Source organism: Schistocerca americana, chromosome 4 (assembly GCF_021461395.2).
Source record: "Schistocerca americana isolate TAMUIC-IGC-003095 chromosome 4, iqSchAmer2.1, whole genome shotgun sequence".
NCBI lineage: Eukaryota > Metazoa > Arthropoda > Insecta > Orthoptera > Acrididae > Schistocerca > Schistocerca americana.
This window is the reverse complement of record NC_060122.1, coordinates 384913020-384935314: the sequence shown is the minus strand read 5'-3', so window position 1 is coordinate 384935314 and position 22295 is coordinate 384913020. Positions and strand designations below refer to the sequence as shown.

The 22295-nt window shown below is 38.2% G+C and overlaps 1 protein-coding gene across 1 annotated transcript in view; it reads right to left on the bottom strand.

Moving 5' to 3' along the window:
- LOC124612934 (ribokinase-like) overlaps positions 1 to 21976 on the bottom strand; it is a 66185-nt gene extending 44209 nt beyond the window's left edge. The window contains exons 1-3 of the mRNA XM_047141432.1: positions 21765 to 21976; positions 21542 to 21674; positions 933 to 1059 (exon numbers count right to left, since the gene is read on the bottom strand). Coding sequence (XP_046997388.1) covers positions 933 to 1059; positions 21542 to 21674; positions 21765 to 21817 — 313 coding nt within the window. The 5' untranslated portion in view covers positions 21818 to 21976. The remainder of the gene's footprint in view (positions 1 to 932; positions 1060 to 21541; positions 21675 to 21764) is intronic.
- Positions 21977 to 22295: the final 319 nt, after the last annotated feature.

Below are 22295 nucleotides of genomic sequence, written 5' to 3'. Positions count from 1 at the left end.
TGCTAACACTTCACACATTCCACCAAGAGGCCATATAATTGTAGATATTCAATTGTATGCACCTTACTGTCATCTACAGCAGCAACCAACAAATGATTAGTAAATTTCGTTTAACATCCATTAAAATAAATAAACAAATAAAATAACTTTCAAACTATTAACAACATGACAACCTAACAATTTCAGAACCAAAAACAAATCTGCAGCCAATAACTAATAGCATCGAAATAACACACTATGAAGGCAACAAAAAGAAACTCCCACAACATTGAGTGACGCTCAGCACTAAGTCCAATGCTGCAGTAATATCACTCAAAAAAAAAATTAGAAACATAAGCATCCCACAGTGTGCCACTGCTTACTCCAACATGCACTCTTCAAACACAATCCATTTCAAACTTGCTGCACCTCACTAATGTTGCACATCACACTACAATTACGTTGTGTGTCCAAGCCGATGGGTGGAGTCAGGCCCTTCCACTGACCTGAACAACACACTAAACTAGCAAATTACGAAGCAGAATTGCTGGCCAGTATTTATCTTCAAAAGAGAAATTTGTAGTACTGCTGATGCACACACGAAAAAGTAAAACTGAAATACTATCTAGATTTTGGAACGTACAGCTTCTTTGCCAGGTAGGATGGAGGGATGGGTTCGGGAAGACCAAAAAGGAAGGGCAGGTCAGTAAGACCACCAGAGGAGAAAGACCCACCTCGTAGTGAGGATGAGAGTGCACAAAGACAAATGGACAAAACTGCTTGACACTGAACTAAAAAACAAAAAATATTTTAAACTTTTATCAACACAATCATTTCTATGAGCATGCTTTTCAGTTAGCAGCAGATTCTTCTCAAAACAATAATCGTTGCAATAATCAGCGTTGTGTCCAGGGCTGAGCAGTTATGATTCAATATACAGTCATGATACTGACCACTATCAGCCACTGTTATCTGGGCCATTCCACTGGAGACACCTTTCGTAACTGTGACATGCTTTGTATTAATCCCACCATTCTGTAGCTCCTCGAGGTACTCCTTTGCGAACACATCATCACCCAACTGCAAAAGTGAACATATAAACAAAATATCATCTGTTTTAAATTACTGCTTTCATAAAACTGCATTTTTTTCCTTAAATCATCACTACACTGGTAATGCTACAAAAAGCTTAAATTACTCTGCCACTTCTTTTTTCTTTACTTTTTTCTGCCAGGGGTGTAATGGGACATTATAAGGACACCTTTGAGATTCCATAAACAGTATCAGAAACATATAGATGCTCAATAAGTTGCAATGCAGGAGGGCAGTGGAACATAACATTAATGGCATATACTTTTAATACAGTTTTGTTCTATCAAGTAATGATAATTTTTAAACAGAATTCTGTGCCTTCTCTAAAAACTGCCTAGAACAGATCATTTGGAAACACATTCCTGATGAAAATATATTAGATCTGCCGGTAAAAAATAGATCTGACCTCTTTGACAGTACTGCACAATGGTAGAGAATATAGCACAGAGCAAATAGAGAGACGCTGAATGGAACACTTTTGGCTGAAAAGAGGGCAATGCATGAAGCCTTCAACGATTACAGTAGCAGAATATTATCAAAAGATTTCTCACAAAACCAGAAGAAATTCTGGTCATATGTAAATACTGTTAGTGGCACCCAAGTTAAGAGTCCAGACACTTATGGATGAGTCACAAACTGAAAATGAAGGTAGCAAATCAAAAGGAGAAATGCTGGATTCCATTTTCAAATGTTTATTTCCAATGAAAAATCCACAAGTGATATCCCAGTTTAATACTTGTTCTACTGCACAGATAAATGAAACATATTAGTTTCAGTAGGGCTGAAAAACAGCCAAAATTGTTAGAACAAAACTCCAGGGTCCAATGGAATCCCTATCAAACTCTTTATGAAAAAAGCAGTTGAGCCAACCCCTCTTTTAACTACAATATACCACTAACCCCCCCCCCCAAGAAAAGAAGTCCAATGGTTGGAAGAAAAGTACAACTTACACCTGACTACTAGAAGACCAATCCACAGACCTACCTACCATTTGTTGTAAAATCTTAAAACACATTTTGAACCCAAACATAATGAAGTGTCTTGAATGGAATGACTGCCTCCATAACAACCGGCAGGGATTCTGAAAACATCAATCGTGTGAAATGCAAGTCACACTTTTCTCAAATTATATGCAGAATTTCTTGTCTTTCAAAAAGCTTTTTACTCAGCAGCACATAAGTGCTTATTATCAAAAGTCTGATGTGTGGCATATAATACGAAGTTTGTGAGTCAATTGATGATTTCCTTGTAGGGAGGATGCAGCATGTTATCTTGAAAGAAGAGTCATCAACAGATGTAGTAGCAACTTCAGGTGTTCCCCAGGGAAATGAGTTGGGACCCATGCAGCTCAGCTTGTATAATAATGATCTTGCAGACAATATTAGAGCCAATTATAGACTTTTTGCACTTCACAAAATGAAAAAAAGTAGTATTCAATGCCTAATATATCAATGAGTCACAGTTGGAATCAGACAATTCATACAAATACCTGGGTATATAACACCCAATAACGAAGTTATTAATCTAGCCACAGACAGTGAAATGTTTGGTATAATAAATCCTAATACAGCGAATGATAGAAAATCTAATTTTCCCAGTCATGATCATAGAAAAGGATGCTTAATTCCATTTATGTGTGATGTAAACAAAAATTCTGAATGTGTGAAATGATGCTCACAATGAAAACAATCATCCCAAGTGACCAATTGGATGTGAAGAGCTTATTAATTGAGATATATTAGGCTGAGGCATTGTGGATAACAAAACAATGGATGTTGTCTTCTATTTAGACAGTAACAGAAGAGGCTTAGCTGTCATTATAGAAATCGGGTATTGCAAAATCAGTGCATAGTAATACTCTGTGGTGAAATGACATACATAAAAAGTGCTTTTGAAGCTACTCAAACACTGAAGAGACTGTTGTTGTTGATGTTGTGATCTTCAGTCCACATACTGGTTTGATGCAGCTCTCCATGCTACTCTAACCTGTGCAAGCTTCATCATCTCCCAGTACCCACTGCATGCAACCTACATCCTTCTGAAACTGTTTAGTGTATTCATCTCTTCGTCTCCCTCTATGGTTTTTACCCTCCACACTGCACTCCAATACTAAATTGGTGACCCCTTGATGCCTCAGAACACGTCCTACTAATCGATCCCTTCTTCTGGTCAAGTTGTGCCACAAATTTCTCTTCTCCCCAATTCTATACAATACTTCCTTATTAGTAATGTTATCTGCCCATCTAATCTTCAGCATTCTTCAGCAGCACCACATTTTGAAAGCTTCTATTCTCTTCTTGTCGAAACTATTTATCGTCCATGTTTCAATTCCATACATGGATACACTCCATACGAATACTTTCATAAATGACTCCCTGACACTTAAACCTCTACTTGATGTTAACAAATTTCTCTTCTTCAGAAACACTTTCCTTGCCATTGTCAATCTACACTTTATATCCTCTCTATTTCGACCATCATTAGTTATTTTGCTCCCCAAATAGCAATTAATCTGATTCCCTCAGCATCACCCAACTCAATTCAACTACATTCCATTATCTTCGTTTTGCTTTTGTTGATGTTCATCTTATATCCTCCTTTCAAGACACTGTCCATTCCGTTCAACCGCTCTTCCAACTCATTTGTTCTGTCTGACAGAATTACAATGTCATCGGCAAACCTCAAAGTTTTTATTTCTTCTCCGTGGATTTTAATACCTACTCTGAATTTTTCTTTTTTTTCCCTTTACTGCTTGCTAAATTTACAGATTGAATAACATCAGGGATAGGCTACAACCCTGTCTCACTCCCTTCCCTTTCATGCCCCTCGACTCTTATAACTGCCATCTGGTTTCTGTACAAATTGTACATAGTCTTTCGCTCCCTGTATTTTACCCCTGCCGCCTTCAGAATTTGAAAGAGTTTTCCAGTGAACATTGTCAAAAGCTTTCTCTAAGTCTACAAATTCTAGAAACGTAGGTTTGCCTTTCCTTAATCTATTTTCTAAGATAAGGCGTAAGGTCAGTATTGCCTCACGTGTTCCAACATTTCTACGGAATCCAAACTGATCTTCCCAGAGATTGACTTCTATCAGTTTTTCCATTCGTCTGTAAAGAATTTGCTTTAGTATTTTGCAGCTGTGACTTATTACACTGATAGTTCGATAATTTTCATATCTGTCAACACCTGCTTTCTTTGGGATTGAAATTATTATATTCTTCTTGAAGTCTGAGGGTATTTCACTTGTCTCATATATCTTGCTCACCAGATGGTAGAGTTTTGTCAGAGCTGGCTCTCCCAAGGCTGTCAGTAGTTCTAATGGAATGTTGTCTACTCCCGAGGCCTTGTTTTGACTTAGGTCTTTCAGTGCCCTGTCAAACTTTTCACGCAGTATCATATCTCCCATTTCATCTTCATCTACATTCTCATCCATTTCCATAATATTGTCCTCAAGTACATTGCCCCTGTATAGACCATCTATATACTCCTTCCACCTTTCTGCTTTCCCTCCTTTGGTTAGAACTAGGTTTCCATCTGAGCTCTTGATATTCATACAAGTGGTTCTCTTTTCTCCAAAGGTCTCTTTAATTTTCATGTAGGCAGTATCATCTTACCCCTAGTGAGATATGCCTCTACAACCTTACATTTGTCCTCCAGCCATCCCTGCTTAGCCATTTTGCACTTCCTGTCGATCTCATTTTTGAGATGTTTGTATTCCTTTTTGCCTGCTTCATTTACTGCATTTTTATATTTTCTCCTTTCATTGATTAAATTCAATATATCTTCTGTTACCCAAGGATTTCTACCAGCCCTCGTCTTTTTACCAACTTGATCCTCTGCTGCTTTCACTATTTCATCCCTCAAAGCTGCCCATTCTTCTTCTACTGTATTTCTTTCCCCCATTCCCGTCAATCGTTCCCTAATGCTCTCCCTGAAACTCTCTACAACCTCTGGTTCTATCAGTTTAACCAGGTCCCATCTCCATAAATTTCCATCTTTTCGCAGTTTCTTCAGTTGTAATCTACAGTTCATAACCAATAGATTGTGGTCAGAGTCCACATCTGCCCCTGCAAATGTCTTACAATTTAAAACCTGGTTCCTAAATCTCTGTCTTTTGCAAGCAAATGGTGTTTCCTGATGTGAGCAAAAATCTTAGGTACTAACAGCAACAACTTTTGCATTGAACTGTTTTTAGATGAAAAAAGCAAGCCAAATGATATATGTGTTTCATTAAGACCACTGATGTTATTTTATTTCAATAAAACAAAACACATTTGGTGACAAAAATATGCATTTCCTTGGAGTCGTAAGACAGACTTAAAATACCTTCACTGATTTCAGAAATAACCTCAAGAAAAAGTAAGCCTCTTGAAAGAAGTGTGTAAGGAGGGGAAGAATTATGTAAAGTAAAACTGTAGCTGACTTCCAATAAAATGTTGGTTCTACTATGTTTTTTATTGTCGGTTATTGCCCACTGTGTTATATCTATTATTTTACAGGTATTGTGTGATTTTCCTTTCAAGAAATATTTGAGTATATATTGTACAAACCGCCAGCAACTGACATAATTCTCTTCTTCCTATCGTCCATACTTTCTGACATATAAAGTACCTTTGAAGTGCTAAAATGCCACATTGCACAACATACTTGCGATGAGACAGTTGAAGTTCCTGAAATCCGTCAGCCATGGCCTCTGGTCTGCTGAAAAGCACTACAGTCCCAGGTACATGGATAAGCCACCAAAATACACAGCATTACATCACACACAAACAGACCCAGCCTGCGGGTAGATCAGTGAGACTAGATCCAATGAGCAGGGCCCGCACATTAGTGGGAAGCAAATGGCTTCAGATCGGCAGGCCTGACCTATTACAAATACCTACAGAAATGGTCTGCAGTTTTGGTCCATCTTGGAAATCCACTCACGTGACCAGCTATTCACGAGCCACAGAAAGCACATTGATGAAATGAGACCATGGTGATCAAGCCATGCAACAGATAACTTGTTCAAATACTCTGAGAATCAATCATGTGGATAAGTAGCAACTCACCATAGAAAAGACAATCATCCTCTCACAACTCAATTTTCAGCCATAACTTTTGTCAGAAAATGAGAGCACACACACATTCACACAATCAGACACAACTCATGCACACATGACCACTGTCTAAGGCCACTGCATCTACCTGCTACGAGAATCAGATCCAAACAAACCACTCCTCATGATTCATGTCGGCAGCTGCTAGGCTACTGACAAGAAGTGATGGCAGCACTGACTGCAAGCTGAGGCGACCAGTGGGAACGGGAGAAGCAGTAGTAATGAGGGAGTAGGGAAGCGGCACACATATTCAGCTGCACAAGCAAGCGATGATGCACGACACCACAGTAAACAAACCATTTCATCTATTGAGGAGGGGGGGCGGGGTAGGGAGTAGGGGGGGGGGTAGGGGGGGGGGTAGGGCGGGGGGGGGGGGGGGTAGGGGGGGGGGGGAATTAGATCTTTCCAGTTTTTTTTCCAAATTTCCCTCATGTATTTGTAATTCCCAGAAGTCTAGGATCTGTGGCAACCCTTGGCAGTGTGAGTAAAAGGATTTTTTTAATAGAAGAAAAGAAGAGGGAATGCCCAAAATAAGTAACTTTAATTATTTAACTGTATTTCACCGGAGGGTCCAATCAATAAGAGACGAAATGCAACAATTAGAAATTTAACTGGGAAGCCACAGACAGCTTGGTAGTCTGCATTACTGAACACTGGTGTAAAGGAACTAAGCTTGAGAATGTAGTTTCACCTTCGTATGAATTATCTTGTTACTATAGCAGAACATTAAAGAGGGATGGAAACTTGTGCATTTATGTTAAAAGAGACCTCCAATTCGTAGTTATAAGTGACATGATTTCTTTGAGTGAAGAAAAGCATTTTGAGCTCTCAGAAATAGAGTTACAAGAACAAAATACACTAAAAAATGTTTATACTGTGCTTATATAGGTCTTCTAAAGGTGATGTCAAAACCTAACACAAGTGCTAGTTAAGGTACATAATCCTAAAGGACATATTGTTATTTGTGGACATTTAAATATCGATATGATGAAAGCGTAAGAAGTCAGCAACAGATTCTTGAATGTCCTGAACAGTTATGATAACTCACAACAGGTAACAAATGCCACATGAACAATGAATCACTCATACTCCATTACTGACCATATTCTAGCAGCCATCAACCTAAATGTTGTAGGTAGCTGTCAAAACCCCTGCGGTAACAGACCATTTTGGTCAAATTGCAGAACTCAAAATACCCACAAAGAAACAAACAAATGTGCTTAGCTACAGAAGGGCATTTTCAAAATAAATGAGGTGCAAATTTGCAATGCGGATGACCAGGCAGACATGGTCAGAAGTATATTCAGGACCACAGGTAAATGAAAAATTTAACAAATTCATGAACATATTCAGATTAAAATTTGAGAAGAAATTTCCTAAGATTGTACATTCTGTTAGGGAGTCTAGTAGAAGGAACTGGGTAACAAGAAGTATCAGAAAATCCACTGGATCTCTCAAATATCTCAGTTCTATTATTTAAGAAAATAAGAGTGACCCAGCCATCTTGAAGTTCTTTCTCAGATACAATAGAACATACAGAAAACTGTTGCTGGGAGCAAAAAGAATCCAAAATGATAAGACCATACAGAACTAAAACAATAAAAGCAAGTTTATTTACACTACTAGCAATGCAAAGCCAAAGCAGATGAATAAAAAAATTAGAAATACAGATAGTTTAACAGATAACTAAAGACCTGCATAACCTTGTAAACAACTAATTTAGTAACACAGCAACCAAACTGCAAAAAAGCTTCCAAAAATAGAACGTACAGCTACAAATAATAATGTACCTCATACAAAGCTGCTGCTAACCACCACTGGGGAGGAAATCAGTAGGATTGCACATACATTTAAGGTCCATAGGTCTAGACGAAGTCCCAATGTGTCTACTAAAATACTGCATTAACAGCATAAAAGTACCCCTAACATGTTTATAAATGAGTCGTTCTCATCAGGTTGCTTCCTGGATTATCTAAAACAGGCAAAAGTTCTTGCCATACATAAAAAGGTGACACAGTAAATATGGAGAATTATAGAAAATTACAAACCAGTGTCATTACTGCCTTCCTTTTCAAAAATAACAAACTATTATGTAAAAAACACTTATGGATTATTTAAATAAACAAACTTTTGCACAAAGAACAGTTTGGTTTCAGATCTGGAATGGGAAAAGAAGCTGCTATAACAAAATTTACAAAAGTAATTTCAGAAGCCCTAGACCTCAGTAAAGCATTTGACACAGCCGATCATGAAATACTTTTAGGTAAAATTGAAACACTAGGAATACTGAAAGGGGGGGGGGGGGAGGAGGAGGAAATAAATGCTTTAGGTCTTACCCTGAAGAAATGGTGTACAGATATCCCAAATTTCAAATGGCTCTACTTATATGGTGAAGCATCTTTCAGACCCAGAATAATTTGAACATAAGGTTCCTCAAGGGAGCACATTAGGCCCTTACTGTTCTCATTTACATTAATGACTTTCTGCTATGGGTCACTCAGGCAAAACCTGTGCTATTTGCTGATGACAGCAACATCATAATCACAGATAGGACACCAGAAATGTTAAAAGTAAAAGCTGAAACGGCACTTACGGCAGTTTGCAACATGTCAAATAACAATTAAGTAACTCTTAATGTAAAAAAAGATTAACAACATGAACTTATACATAAATAAAAACCTAACATAACAAAACTTAAAATACATAATGAAATTATACAGTGTGTAGCTTGCACAAAATATTTAAGTATGTATGTTCATCAACAATTAGAATGAGATGAACATAACAGGGTACTTGGAAAAAGAATTAGCACAGCATGCTATGCCTTACGAACACTACTCACAATGTGTAATAACTTACACCTAAAAGCAACATACTATGCACACATACATTCTAACATCAGTTATGGCATAATATTCTGCGGTGCAAATGCTCAGAATGAGGAAAATGTGTCCAAAGTGCAAAAATGAGCCATCAGAATAATGAGCACGAGTCATAAAAGAGCCCATTGCATTAGGCTATTAAAAAAAGGGGGTATTCTGACAGTTCCAAGTGAATACATATTCCAAACTGCAGTTTTTTTATATCGTCAACCCAGATACAGTGATTGTTTGTAGCTGGTCTGAATGAACAGAGCAAAGATCCAAACCACTATGTGTTACCAAGGAGTCACGATACATAAACTGCCAAAAGAGATTGAAAACATAAAGGAACTCAATGAATATAAAACATATCTTTAAAAAAAGTTGGTTGACAAATTACAAAGTAGACAAAGAGAATGGAATATGCTCATAAGCAACATGATATATTGTAGTTTGTAATTTACACCACGCAATACAAAACCATGGGGTAGCCTTATGATAAATTTCTCTTCTGCTTTATGTAACAGAGTGATGCATTGTGTATACATATATTTTTATTACTAATTTCTTATGTATAGCCTGCTTTTTCCATTATCTTACACACCTCTATTATAACTTAAATGCATAAACACTCAGCAGCAAGAACATTATGACACCGACCTACTACAATTATAAACCCAAACAGACAATAGCAATGTCACCTGGTGAAGACGCAAGACCACTACGGTCGCAGGTTCGAATCCTGCCTCGGGCATGGATGTTTGTGATGTCCTTAGGTTAGTTAGGTTTAACTAGTTCTAAGTTCTAGGGGACTAATGACCTCAGCAGTTGAGTCCCATAGTGCTCAGAGCCATTTGAACCATTTTTAACACCACAACATTGGCAACTACAGCTGAAATGGTTAGGTGACCATCGGCAAAGACATTGGTGCAGTGGCAGAACACTGCATGGTTTGATAAATCCCAATAACGTCTTCAACATACCAATGAGAGGGTGCGAATCCGTCGTCTATCACAGGAACATCTATGCTGTGGGATGGAAACAAGCTGGTGGCAATTCCATTATGCTCTGGGAAACATTCACGTAGGCATCCATTGGTTCAGTGGAGCTCATGCAAGGCACCATGACAGCCAAGGAGTATCTTACACTGGTTGCAGACTACTTACATCCCTACATGATTATCATGTTTCCTGATGGCAGTGCCTTTCTCAACTAGATAATGTGCCAGTCACAAGGCCAAGAGTGTGACGGAGTGGTTCAAGGAACACAATTGTGAGTTCCAGTTGATGTAATGTCCCCCCAACTCATCAGGCCTGAACGTGATTGAACAAATTTGGTCCGTGATTGAACGTAACATCAGAGCTCATTGGCCTTCTGCCCATAATTTATGGGAATTAGGTGACTTTTGTGTGTGCCAACTCCCTCCAGTGACCCACCAAGGCCTCACTGCTTCCATGCCATGAGGCATCACTGCTGTTATCTGTGCCAAAGGTGGACATATCTGCTACTAAGTAGGTGGTCATAATTTTCTCGCTGATCAGTGTACATGAGTATAATTATGACATCCATAGAAATAAATTTGTCTACAGATGAATGAATACATAAATAAATAGAAATATTGTCTAATGCTGAATATTTGTGCATTCATGTTTTACTATCTTCCGGATTTCTCTGACAAGGCAATACTAGCCAGTAAGTCACAATGGGATTGAACAGAACTCATTTTATTTTTCACACTCTTCACCTGGTATACAGAATCCCACTTCTCCTCTGCTAGTTTGTATTTAAAGCTGGTAATGTTTGAGATATTCAGATGTTGTTTCTGCAGAACAGATTTTTCTTTTCATGGGCACTGCTGAATTTAGGTAATCTATCACGTGACAAAAGTCAGAGTAATGAAAACCTAAGGTAACGAATTTTAAGCTATTCACGAGCCACAGAAAGCACATTGATGAAATGAGACCATGGTGATCAAGCCATGCAACAGATAACTTGTTCAAATACTCTGAGAATCAATCATGTGGATAAGTAGCAACTCACCATAGAAAAGACAATCATCCTCTCACAACTCAATTTTCAGCCATAACTTTTGTCAGAAAATGAGAGCACACACACATTCACACAATCAGACACAACTCATGCACACATGACCACTGTCTAAGGCCACTGCATCTACCTGCTACGAGAATCAGATCCAAACAAACCACTCCTCATGATTCATGTCGGCAGCTGCTAGGCTACTGACAAGAAGTGATGGCAGCACTGACTGCAAGCTGAGGCGACCAGTGGGAACGGGAGAAGCAGTAGTAATGAGGGAGTAGGGAAGCGGCACACATATTCAGCTGCACAAGCAAGCGATGATGCACGACACCACAGTAAACAAACCATTTCATCTATTGAGGAGGGGGGGGCGGGGTAGGGAGTAGGGGGGGGGGGTAGGGGGGGGTAGGGCGGGGGGGGGGGGGGGTAGGGGGGGGGTAGGGGGGGGGGGAATTAGATCTTTCCAGTTTTTTTTCCAAATTTCCCTCATGTATTTGTAATTCCCAGAAGTCTAGGATCTGTGGCAACCCTTGGCAGTGTGAGTAAAAGGATTTTTTTAATAGAAGAAAAGAAGAGGGAATGCCCAAAATAAGTAACTTTAATTATTTAACTGTATTTCACCGGAGGGTCCAATCAATAAGAGACGAAATGCAACAATTAGAAATTTAACTGGGAAGCCACAGACAGCTTGGTAGTCTGCATTACTGAACACTGGTGTAAAGGAACTAAGCTTGAGAATGTAGTTTCACCTTCGTATGAATTATCTTGTTACTATAGCAGAACATTAAAGAGGGATGGAAACTTGTGCATTTATGTTAAAAGAGACCTCCAATTCGTAGTTATAAGTGACATGATTTCTTTGAGTGAAGAAAAGCATTTTGAGCTCTCAGAAATAGAGTTACAAGAACAAAATACACTAAAAAATGTTTATACTGTGCTTATATAGGTCTTCTAAAGGTGATGTCAAAACCTAACACAAGTGCTAGTTAAGGTACATAATCCTAAAGGACATATTGTTATTTGTGGACATTTAAATATCGATATGATGAAAGCGTAAGAAGTCAGCAACAGATTCTTGAATGTCCTGAACAGTTATGATAACTCACAACAGGTAACAAATGCCACATGAACAATGAATCACTCATACTCCATTACTGACCATATTCTAGCAGCCATCAACCTAAATGTTGTAGGTAGCTGTCAAAACCCCTGCGGTAACAGACCATTTTGGTCAAATTGCAGAACTCAAAATACCCACAAAGAAACAAACAAATGTGCTTAGCTACAGAAGGGCATTTTCAAAATAAATGAGGTGCAAATTTGCAATGCGGATGACCAGGCAGACATGGTCAGAAGTATATTCAGGACCACAGGTAAATGAAAAATTTAACAAATTCATGAACATATTCAGATTAAAATTTGAGAAGAAATTTCCTAAGATTGTACATTCTGTTAGGGAGTCTAGTAGAAGGAACTGGGTAACAAGAAGTATCAGAAAATCCACTGGATCTCTCAAATATCTCAGTTCTATTATTTAAGAAAATAAGAGTGACCCAGCCATCTTGAAGTTCTTTCTCAGATACAATAGAACATACAGAAAACTGTTGCAGGGAGCAAAAAGAATCCAAAATGATAAGACCATACAGAACTAAAACAATAAAAGCAAGTTTATTTACACTACTAGCAATGCAAAGCCAAAGCAGATGAATAAAAAAATTAGAAATACAGATAGTTTAACAGATAACTAAAGACCTGCATAACCTTGTAAACAACTAATTTAGTAACACAGCAACCAAACTGCAAAAAAGCTTCCAAAAATAGAACGTACAGCTACAAATAATAATGTACCTCATACAAAGCTGCTGCTAACCACCACTGGGGAGGAAATCAATAGGATTGCACATACATTTAAGGTCCATAGGTCTAGACGAAGTCCCAATGTGTCTACTAAAATACTGCATTAACAGCATAAAAGTACCCCTAACATGTTTATAAATGAGTCGTTCTCATCAGGTTGCTTCCTGGATTATCTAAAACAGGCAAAAGTTCTTGCCATACATAAAAAGGTGACACAGTAAATATGGAGAATTATAGAAAATTACAAACCAGTGTCATTACTGCCTTCCTTTTCAAAAATAACAAACTATTATGTAAAAAACACTTATGGATTATTTAAATAAACAAACTTTTGCACAAAGAACAGTTTGGTTTCAGATCTGGAATGGAAAAAGAAGCTGCTATAACAAAATTTACAAAAGTAATTTCAGAAGCCCTAGACCTCAGTAAAGCATTTGACACAGCCGATCATGAAATACTTTTAGGTAAAATTGAAACACTAGGAATACTGAAAGGGGGGGGGGGGAGGAGGAGGAAATAAATGCTTTAGGTCTTACCCTGAAGAAATGGTGTACAGATATCCCAAATTTCAAATGGCTCTACTTATATGGTGAAGCATCTTTCAGACCCAGAATAATTTGAACATAAAGTTCCTCAAGGGAGCACATTAGGCCCTTACTGTTCTCATTTACATTAATGACTTTCTGCTATGGGTCACTCAGGCAAAACCTGTGCTATTTGCTGATGACAGCAACATCATAATCACAGATAGGACACCAGAAATGTTAAAAGTAAAAGCTGAAACGGCACTTACGGCAGTTTGCAACATGTCAAATAACAATTAAGTAACTCTTAATGTAAAAAAAGATTAACAACATGAACTTATACGTAAATAAAAACCTAACATAACAAAACTTAAAATACATAATGAAATTATACAGTGTGTAGCTTGCACAAAATATTTAAGTATGTATGTTCATCAACAATTAGAATGAGATGAACATAACAGGGTACTTGGAAAAAGAATTAGCACAGCATGCTATGCCTTACGAACACTACTCACAATGTGTAATAACTTACACCTAAAAGCAACATACTATGCACACATACATTCTAACATCAGTTATGGCATAATATTCTGCGGTGCAAATGCTCAGAATGAGGAAAATGTGTCCAAAGTGCAAAAATGAGCCATCAGAATAATGAGCACGAGTCATAAAAGAGCCCATTGCATTAGGCTATTAAAAAAAGGGGGTATTCTGACAGTTCCAAGTGAATACATATTCCAAACTGCAGTTTTTTTATATCGTCAACCCAGATACAGTGATTGTTTGTAGCTGGTCTGAATGAACAGAGCAAAGATCCAAACCACTATGTGTTACCAAGGAGTCACGATACATAAACTGCCAAAAGAGATTGAAAACATAAAGGAACTCAATGAATATAAAACATATCTTTAAAAAAAGTTGGTTGACAAATTACAAAGTAGACAAAGAGAATGGAATATGCTCATAAGCAACATGATATATTGTAGTTTGTAATTTACACCACGCAATACAAAACCATGGGGTAGCCTTATGATAAATTTCTCTTCTGCTTTATGTAACAGAGTGATGCATTGTGTATACATATATTTTTATTACTAATTTCTTATGTATAGCCTGCTTTTTCCATTATCTTACACACCTCTATTATAACTTAAATGCATAAACACTCAGCAGCAAGAACATTATGACACCGACCTACTACAATTATAAACCCAAACAGACAATAGCAATGTCACCTGGTGAAGACGCAAGACCACTACGGTCGCAGGTTCGAATCCTGCCTCGGGCATGGATGTTTGTGATGTCCTTAGGTTAGTTAGGTTTAACTAGTTCTAAGTTCTAGGGGACTAATGACCTCAGCAGTTGAGTCCCATAGTGCTCAGAGCCATTTGAACCATTTTTAACACCACAACATTGGCAACTACAGCTGAAATGGTTAGGTGACCATCGGCAAAGACATTGGTGCAGTGGCAGAACACTGCATGGTCTGATAAATCCCAATAACGTCTTCAACATACCAATGAGAGGGTGCGAATCCGTCGTCTATCACAGGAACATCTATGCTGTGGGATGGAAACAAGCTGGCGGCAATTCCATTATGCTCTGGGAAACATTCACGTAGGCATCCATTGGTTCAGTGGAGCTCATGCAAGGCACCATGACAGCCAAGGAGTATCTTACACTGGTTGCAGACTACTTACATCCCTACATGATTATCATGTTTCCTGATGGCAGTGCCTTTCTCAACTAGATAATGTGCCAGTCACAAGGCCAAGAGTGTGACGGAGTGGTTCAAGGAACACAATTGTGAGTTCCAGTTGATGTAATGTCCCCCCAACTCATCAGGCCTGAACGTGATTGAACAAATTTGGTCCGTGATTGAACGTAACATCAGAGCTCATTGGCCTTCTGCCCATAATTTATGGGAATTAGGTGACTTTTGTGTGTGCCAACTCCCTCCAGTGACCCACCAAGGCCTCACTGCTTCCATGCCATGAGGCATCACTGCTGTTATCTGTGCCAAAGGTGGACATATCTGCTACTAAGTAGGTGGTCATAATTTTCTCGCTGATCAGTGTACATGAGTATAATTATGACATCCATAGAAATAAATTTGTCTACAGATGAATGAATACATAAATAAATAGAAATATTGTCTAATGCTGAATATTTGTGCATTCATGTTTTACTATCTTCCGGATTTCTCTGACAAGGCAATACTAGCCAGTAAGTCACAATGGGATTGAACAGAACTCATTTTATTTTTCACACTCTTCACCTGGTATACAGAATCCCACTTCTCCTCTGCTAGTTTGTATTTAAAGCTGGTAATGTTTGAGATATTCAGATGTTGTTTCTGCAGAACAGATTTTTCTTTTCATGGGCACTGCTGAATTTAGGTAATCTATCACGTGACAAAAGTCAGAGTAATGAAAACCTAAGGTAACGAATTTTAAGCTATTCACGAGCCACAGAAAGCACATTGATGAAATGAGACCATGGTGATCAAGCCATGCAACAGATAACTTGTTCAAATACTCTGAGAATCAATCATGTGGATAAGTAGCAACTCACCATAGAAAAGACAATCATCCTCTCACAACTCAATTTTCAGCCATAACTTTTGTCAGAAAATGAGAGCACACACACATTCACACAATCAGACACAACTCATGCACACATGACCACTGTCTAAGGCCACTGCATCTACCTGCTACGAGAATCAGATCCAAACAAACCACTCCTCATGATTCATGTCGGCAGCTGCTAGGCTACTGACAAGAAGTGATGGCAGCACTGACTGCAAGCTGAGGCGACCAGTGGGAACGGGAGAAGCAGTAGTAATGAGGGAGTAGGGAAGCGGCACACATATTCAGCTGCACAAGCAAGCGATGATGCACGACACCACAGTAAACAAACCATTTCATCTATTGAGGAGGGGGGGGCGGGGTAGGGAGTAGGGGGGGGGGTGTAGGGCGGGGGGGGGGGGGGGGGTAGGGGGTGTAGGGCGGGGGGGGGGGGGGTAGGGGGGGGGTAGGGGGGGGGAATTAGATCTTTCCAGTTTTTTTTCCAAATTTCCCTCATGTATTTGTAATTCCCTGAAGTCTAGGATCTGTGGCAACCCTTGGCAGTGTGAGTAAAAGGATTTTTTTAATAGAAGAAAAGAAGAGGGAATGCCCAAAATAAGTAACTTTAATTATTTAACTGTATTTCACCGGAGGGTCCAATCAATAAGAGACGAAATGCAACAATTAGAAATTTAACTGGGAAGCCACAGACAGCTTGGTAGTCTGCATTACTGAACACTGGTGTAAAGGAACTAAGCTTGAGAATGTAGTTTCACCTTCGTATGAATTATCTTGTTACTATAGCAGAACATTAAAGAGGGATGGAAACTTGTGCATTTATGTTAAAAGAGACCTCCAATTCGTAGTTATAAGTGACATGATTTCTTTGAGTGAAGAAAAGCATTTTGAGCTCTCAGAAATAGAGTTACAAGAACAAAATACACTAAAAAATGTTTATACTGTGCTTATATAGGTCTTCTAAAGGTGATGTCAAAACCTAACACAAGTGCTAGTTAAGGTACATAATCCTAAAGGACATATTGTTATTTGTGGACATTTAAATATCGATATGATGAAAGCGTAAGAAGTCAGCAACAGATTCTTGAATGTCCTGAACAGTTATGATAACTCACAACAGGTAACAAATGCCACATGAACAATGAATCACTCATACTCCATTACTGACCATATTCTAGCAGCCATCAACCTAAATGTTGTAGGTAGCTGTCAAAACCCCTGCGGTAACAGACCATTTTGGTCAAATTGCAGAACTCAAAATACCCACAAAGAAACAAACAAATGTGCTTAGCTACAGAAGGGCATTTTCAAAATAAATGAGGTGCAAATTTGCAATGCGGATGACCAGGCAGACATGGTCAGAAGTATATTCAGGACCACAGGTAAATGAAAAATTTAACAAATTCATGAACATATTCAGATTAAAATTTGAGAAGAAATTTCCTAAGATTGTACATTCTGTTAGGGAGTCTAGTAGAAGGAACTGGGTAACAAGAAGTATCAGAAAATCCACTGGATCTCTCAAATATCTCAGTTCTATTATTTAAGAAAATAAGAGTGACCCAGCCATCTTGAAGTTCTTTCTCAGATACAATAGAACATACAGAAAACTGTTGCAGGGAGCAAAAAGAATCCAAAATGATAAGACCATACAGAACTAAAACAATAAAAGCAAGTTTATTTACACTACTAGCAATGCAAAGCCAAAGCAGATGAATAAAAAAATTAGAAATACAGATAGTTTAACAGATAACTAAAGACCTGCATAACCTTGTAAACAACTAATTTAGTAACACAGCAACCAAACTGCAAAAAAGCTTCCAAAAATAGAACGTACAGCTACAAATAATAATGTACCTCATACAAAGCTGCTGCTAACCACCACTGGGGAGGAAATCAGTAGGATTGCACATACATTTAAGGTCCATAGGTCTAGACGAAGTCCCAATGTGTCTACTAAAATACTGCATTAACAGCATAAAAGTACCCCTAACATGTTTATAAATGAGTCGTTCTCATCAGGTTGCTTCCTGGATTATCTAAAACAGGCAAAAGTTCTTGCCATACATAAAAAGGTGACACAGTAAATATGGAGAATTATAGAAAATTACAAACCAGTGTCATTACTGCCTTCCTTTTCAAAAATAACAAACTATTATGTAAAAAACACTTATGGATTATTTAAATAAACAAACTTTTGCACAAAGAACAGTTTGGTTTCAGATCTGGAATGGAAAAAGAAGCTGCTATAACAAAATTTACAAAAGTAATTTCAGAAGCCCTAGACCTCAGTAAAGCATTTGACACAGCCGATCATGAAATACTTTTAGGTAAAATTGAAACACTAGGAATACTGAAAGGGGGGGGGGGGGAGGAGGAGGAAATAAATGCTTTAGGTCTTACCCTGAAGAAATGGTGTACAGATATCCCAAATTTCAAATGGCTCTACTTATATGGTGAAGCATCTTTCAGACCCAGAATAATTTGAACATAAAGTTCCTCAAGGGAGCACGTTAGGCCCTTACTGTTCTCATTTACATTAATGACTTTCTGCTATGGGTCACTCAGGCAAAACCTGTGCTATTTGCTGATGACAGCAACATCATAATCACAGATAGGACACCAGAAATGTTAAAAGTAAAAGCTGAAACGGCACTTACGGCAGTTTGCAACATGTCAAATAACAATTAAGTAACTCTTAATGTAAAAAAAGATTAACAACATGAACTTATACATAAATAAAAACCTAACATAACAAAACTTAAAATACATAATGAAATTATACAGTGTGTAGCTTGCACAAAATATTTAAGTATGTATGTTCATCAACAATTAGAATGAGATGAACATAACAGGGTACTTGGAAAAAGAATTAGCACAGCATGCTATGCCTTACGAACACTACTCACAATGTGTAATAACTTACACCTAAAAGCAACATACTATGCACACATACATTCTAACATCAGTTATGGCATAATATTCTGCGGTGCAAATGCTCAGAATGAGGAAAATGTGTCCAAAGTGCAAAAATGAGCCATCAGAATAATGAGCACGAGTCATAAAAGAGCCCATTGCATTAGGCTATTAAAAAAAGGGGGTATTCTGACAGTTCCAAGTGAATACATATTCCAAACTGCAGTTTTTTTATATCGTCAACCCAGATACAGTGATTGTTTGTAGCTGGTCTGAATGAACAGAGCAAAGATCCAAACCACTATGTGTTACCAAGGAGTCACGATACATAAACTGCCAAAAGAGATTGAAAACATAAAGGAACTCAATGAATATAAAACATATCTTTAAAAAAAGTTGGTTGACAAATTACAAAGTAGACAAAGAGAATGGAATATGCTCATAAGCAACATGATATATTGTAGTTTGTAATTTACACCACGCAATACAAAACCATGGGGTAGCCTTATGATAAATTTCTCTTCTGCTTTATGTAACAGAGTGATGCATTGTGTATACATATATTTTTATTACTAATTTCTTATGTATAGCCTGCTTTTTCCATTATCTTACACACCTCTATTATAACTTAAATGCATAAACACTCAGCAGCAAGAACATTATGACACCGACCTACTACAATTATAAACCCAAACAGACAATAGCAATGTCACCTGGTGAAGACGCAAGACCACTACGGTCGCAGGTTCGAATCCTGCCTCGGGCATGGATGTTTGTGATGTCCTTAGGTTAGTTAGGTTTAACTAGTTCTAAGTTCTAGGGGACTAATGACCTCAGCAGTTGAGTCCCATAGTGCTCAGAGCCATTTGAACCATTTTTAACACCACAACATTGGCAACTACAGCTGAAATGGTTAGGTGACCATCGGCAAAGACATTGGTGCAGTGGCAGAACACTGCATGGTCTGATAAATCCCAATAACGTCTTCAACATACCAATGAGAGGGTGCGAATCCGTCGTCTATCACAGGAACATCTATGCTGTGGGATGGAAACAAGCTGGCGGCAATTCCATTATGCTCTGGGAAACATTCACGTAGGCATCCATTGGTTCAGTGGAGCTCATGCAAGGCACCATGACAGCCAAGGAGTATCTTACACTGGTTGCAGACTACTTACATCCCTACATGATTATCATGTTTCCTGATGGCAGTGCCTTTCTCAACTAGATAATGTGCCAGTCACAAGGCCAAGAGTGTGACGGAGTGGTTCAAGGAACACAATTGTGAGTTCCAGTTGATGTAATGTCCCCCCAACTCATCAGGCCTGAACGTGATTGAACAAATTTGGTCCGTGATTGAACGTAACATCAGAGCTCATTGGCCTTCTGCCCATAATTTATGGGAATTAGGTGACTTTTGTGTGTGCCAACTCCCTCCAGTGACCCACCAAGGCCTCACTGCTTCCATGCCATGAGGCATCACTGCTGTTATCTGTGCCAAAGGTGGACATATCTGCTACTAAGTAGGTGGTCATAATTTTCTCGCTGATCAGTGTACATGAGTATAATTATGACATCCATAGAAATAAATTTGTCTACAGATGAATGAATACATAAATAAATAGAAATATTGTCTAATGCTGAATATTTGTGCATTCATGTTTTACTATCTTCCGGATTTCTCTGACAAGGCAATACTAGCCAGTAAGTCACAATGGGATTGAACAGAACTCATTTTATTTTTCACACTCTTCACCTGGTATACAGAATCCCACTTCTCCTCTGCTAGTTTGTATTTAAAGCTGGTAATGTTTGAGATATTCAGATGTTGTTTCTGCAGAACAGATTTTTCTTTTCATGGGCACTGCTGAATTTAGGTAATCTATCACGTGACAAAAGTCAGAGTAATGAAAACCTAAGGTAACGAATTTTAAGTTACCTACTTGCTGATTATAACTTTACTTAAAAGTTCTTGGTAGAATTGCATTTGCAGCTCAAGTTAAATACTGCTGTCTATTACTTCCTAAGACCTCTCACAATTTGCATAGACATATATAAAAGCTTATGTGTCACTGATTTTCCTACATTTCTCTGTCTTTTGCATTTCTTTCCTCTCTGATAAGGAGGATCACAAGTGGATTAATCTAAACTGTTGTCAATAGTACAGTTCACTGTAGTTCATTTGTACTAAATGGGCCTAGTGCATATATATACATATATATATAGCTCTTAGGCTATACTGAAAATCGTTAATATAACGCCAAAAGGTTGTGAAATATCAAAGGGAAATCCACTCCACAAAATAAAAATAGACTGCTGGGAAATTAGCGAAAATTGCAGAATAGGTAACGTTTATTTGGAAGTTCTGTGCAATCCATGTACCGGTATTGATCTATGAAATCAATTTTTGATCTACAATCATACTTATGTTTATGACTAATGCTGCCTCAATCTTAATCGCACTCATAAAATCGATGTATTAGACACATTATCCGTTTTCATTTCGATATTTATGGAATATTTACGAAATATTTACATAGGAAACCTGAATCAACTCTGTACTCTATCTCATAAACAAATACTTACGCGAGCTACTAGTCCTGTTCGAGCTCCCAATCTAGCGGCCGATACACACTGATTTGCACCTTTTCCTCCAAAACCTTTCTTAAACTTGTAACCTTCCAGTGTCTCGCTCGATCTTGGTAAGCGTGACACGTAACTGTAATGAAAGAAATAGAAAGGAAATGAATATGCTATATTCCTTGAATAGTATTAAGTACAAGAAAATGTGAACAGGTTTCCTCATTACCAGCAAAGATCTATCATACAAGAACCTACAATCACAATTTCTGGATTCGCCATCGCAACTATAAGTTCGACGGCTTTAAACGTTATCTTCGCCGTTTACGTAAGAGGTTATCGCACATCTCTAGAGTGATAACCAACAATGACACTGTTTACGACCACAGTAGTGTCTAATTTTGTATTCGCGCTCTGCCACTAGTTACACGTCAAAGATGGTGTCCTTCGGAAAATGCGCCACTTGTGTAATTAAGTCTCAACATATACTTGCCTTATGACCAACATGTCAATGACAATGTGATGATCTCAGATTGTTGCCTTGAGAAATGTTGAACGGCAATAAAGCCCTTGCAAAATAAATTTCGAGCGTTTTCCTGTATGCAATAATTGCTGGCGCCAATCCATTCCTACATGGTAGGGTGCACACCTTCGACCATAGATATAGGTAGACTGGTCATGACGTATATTTCGTGGCACCAACATTTCTACTGCTATACCACGTGACTATTGGCAAAACAAAGGTGGTATCCTGTTGTGC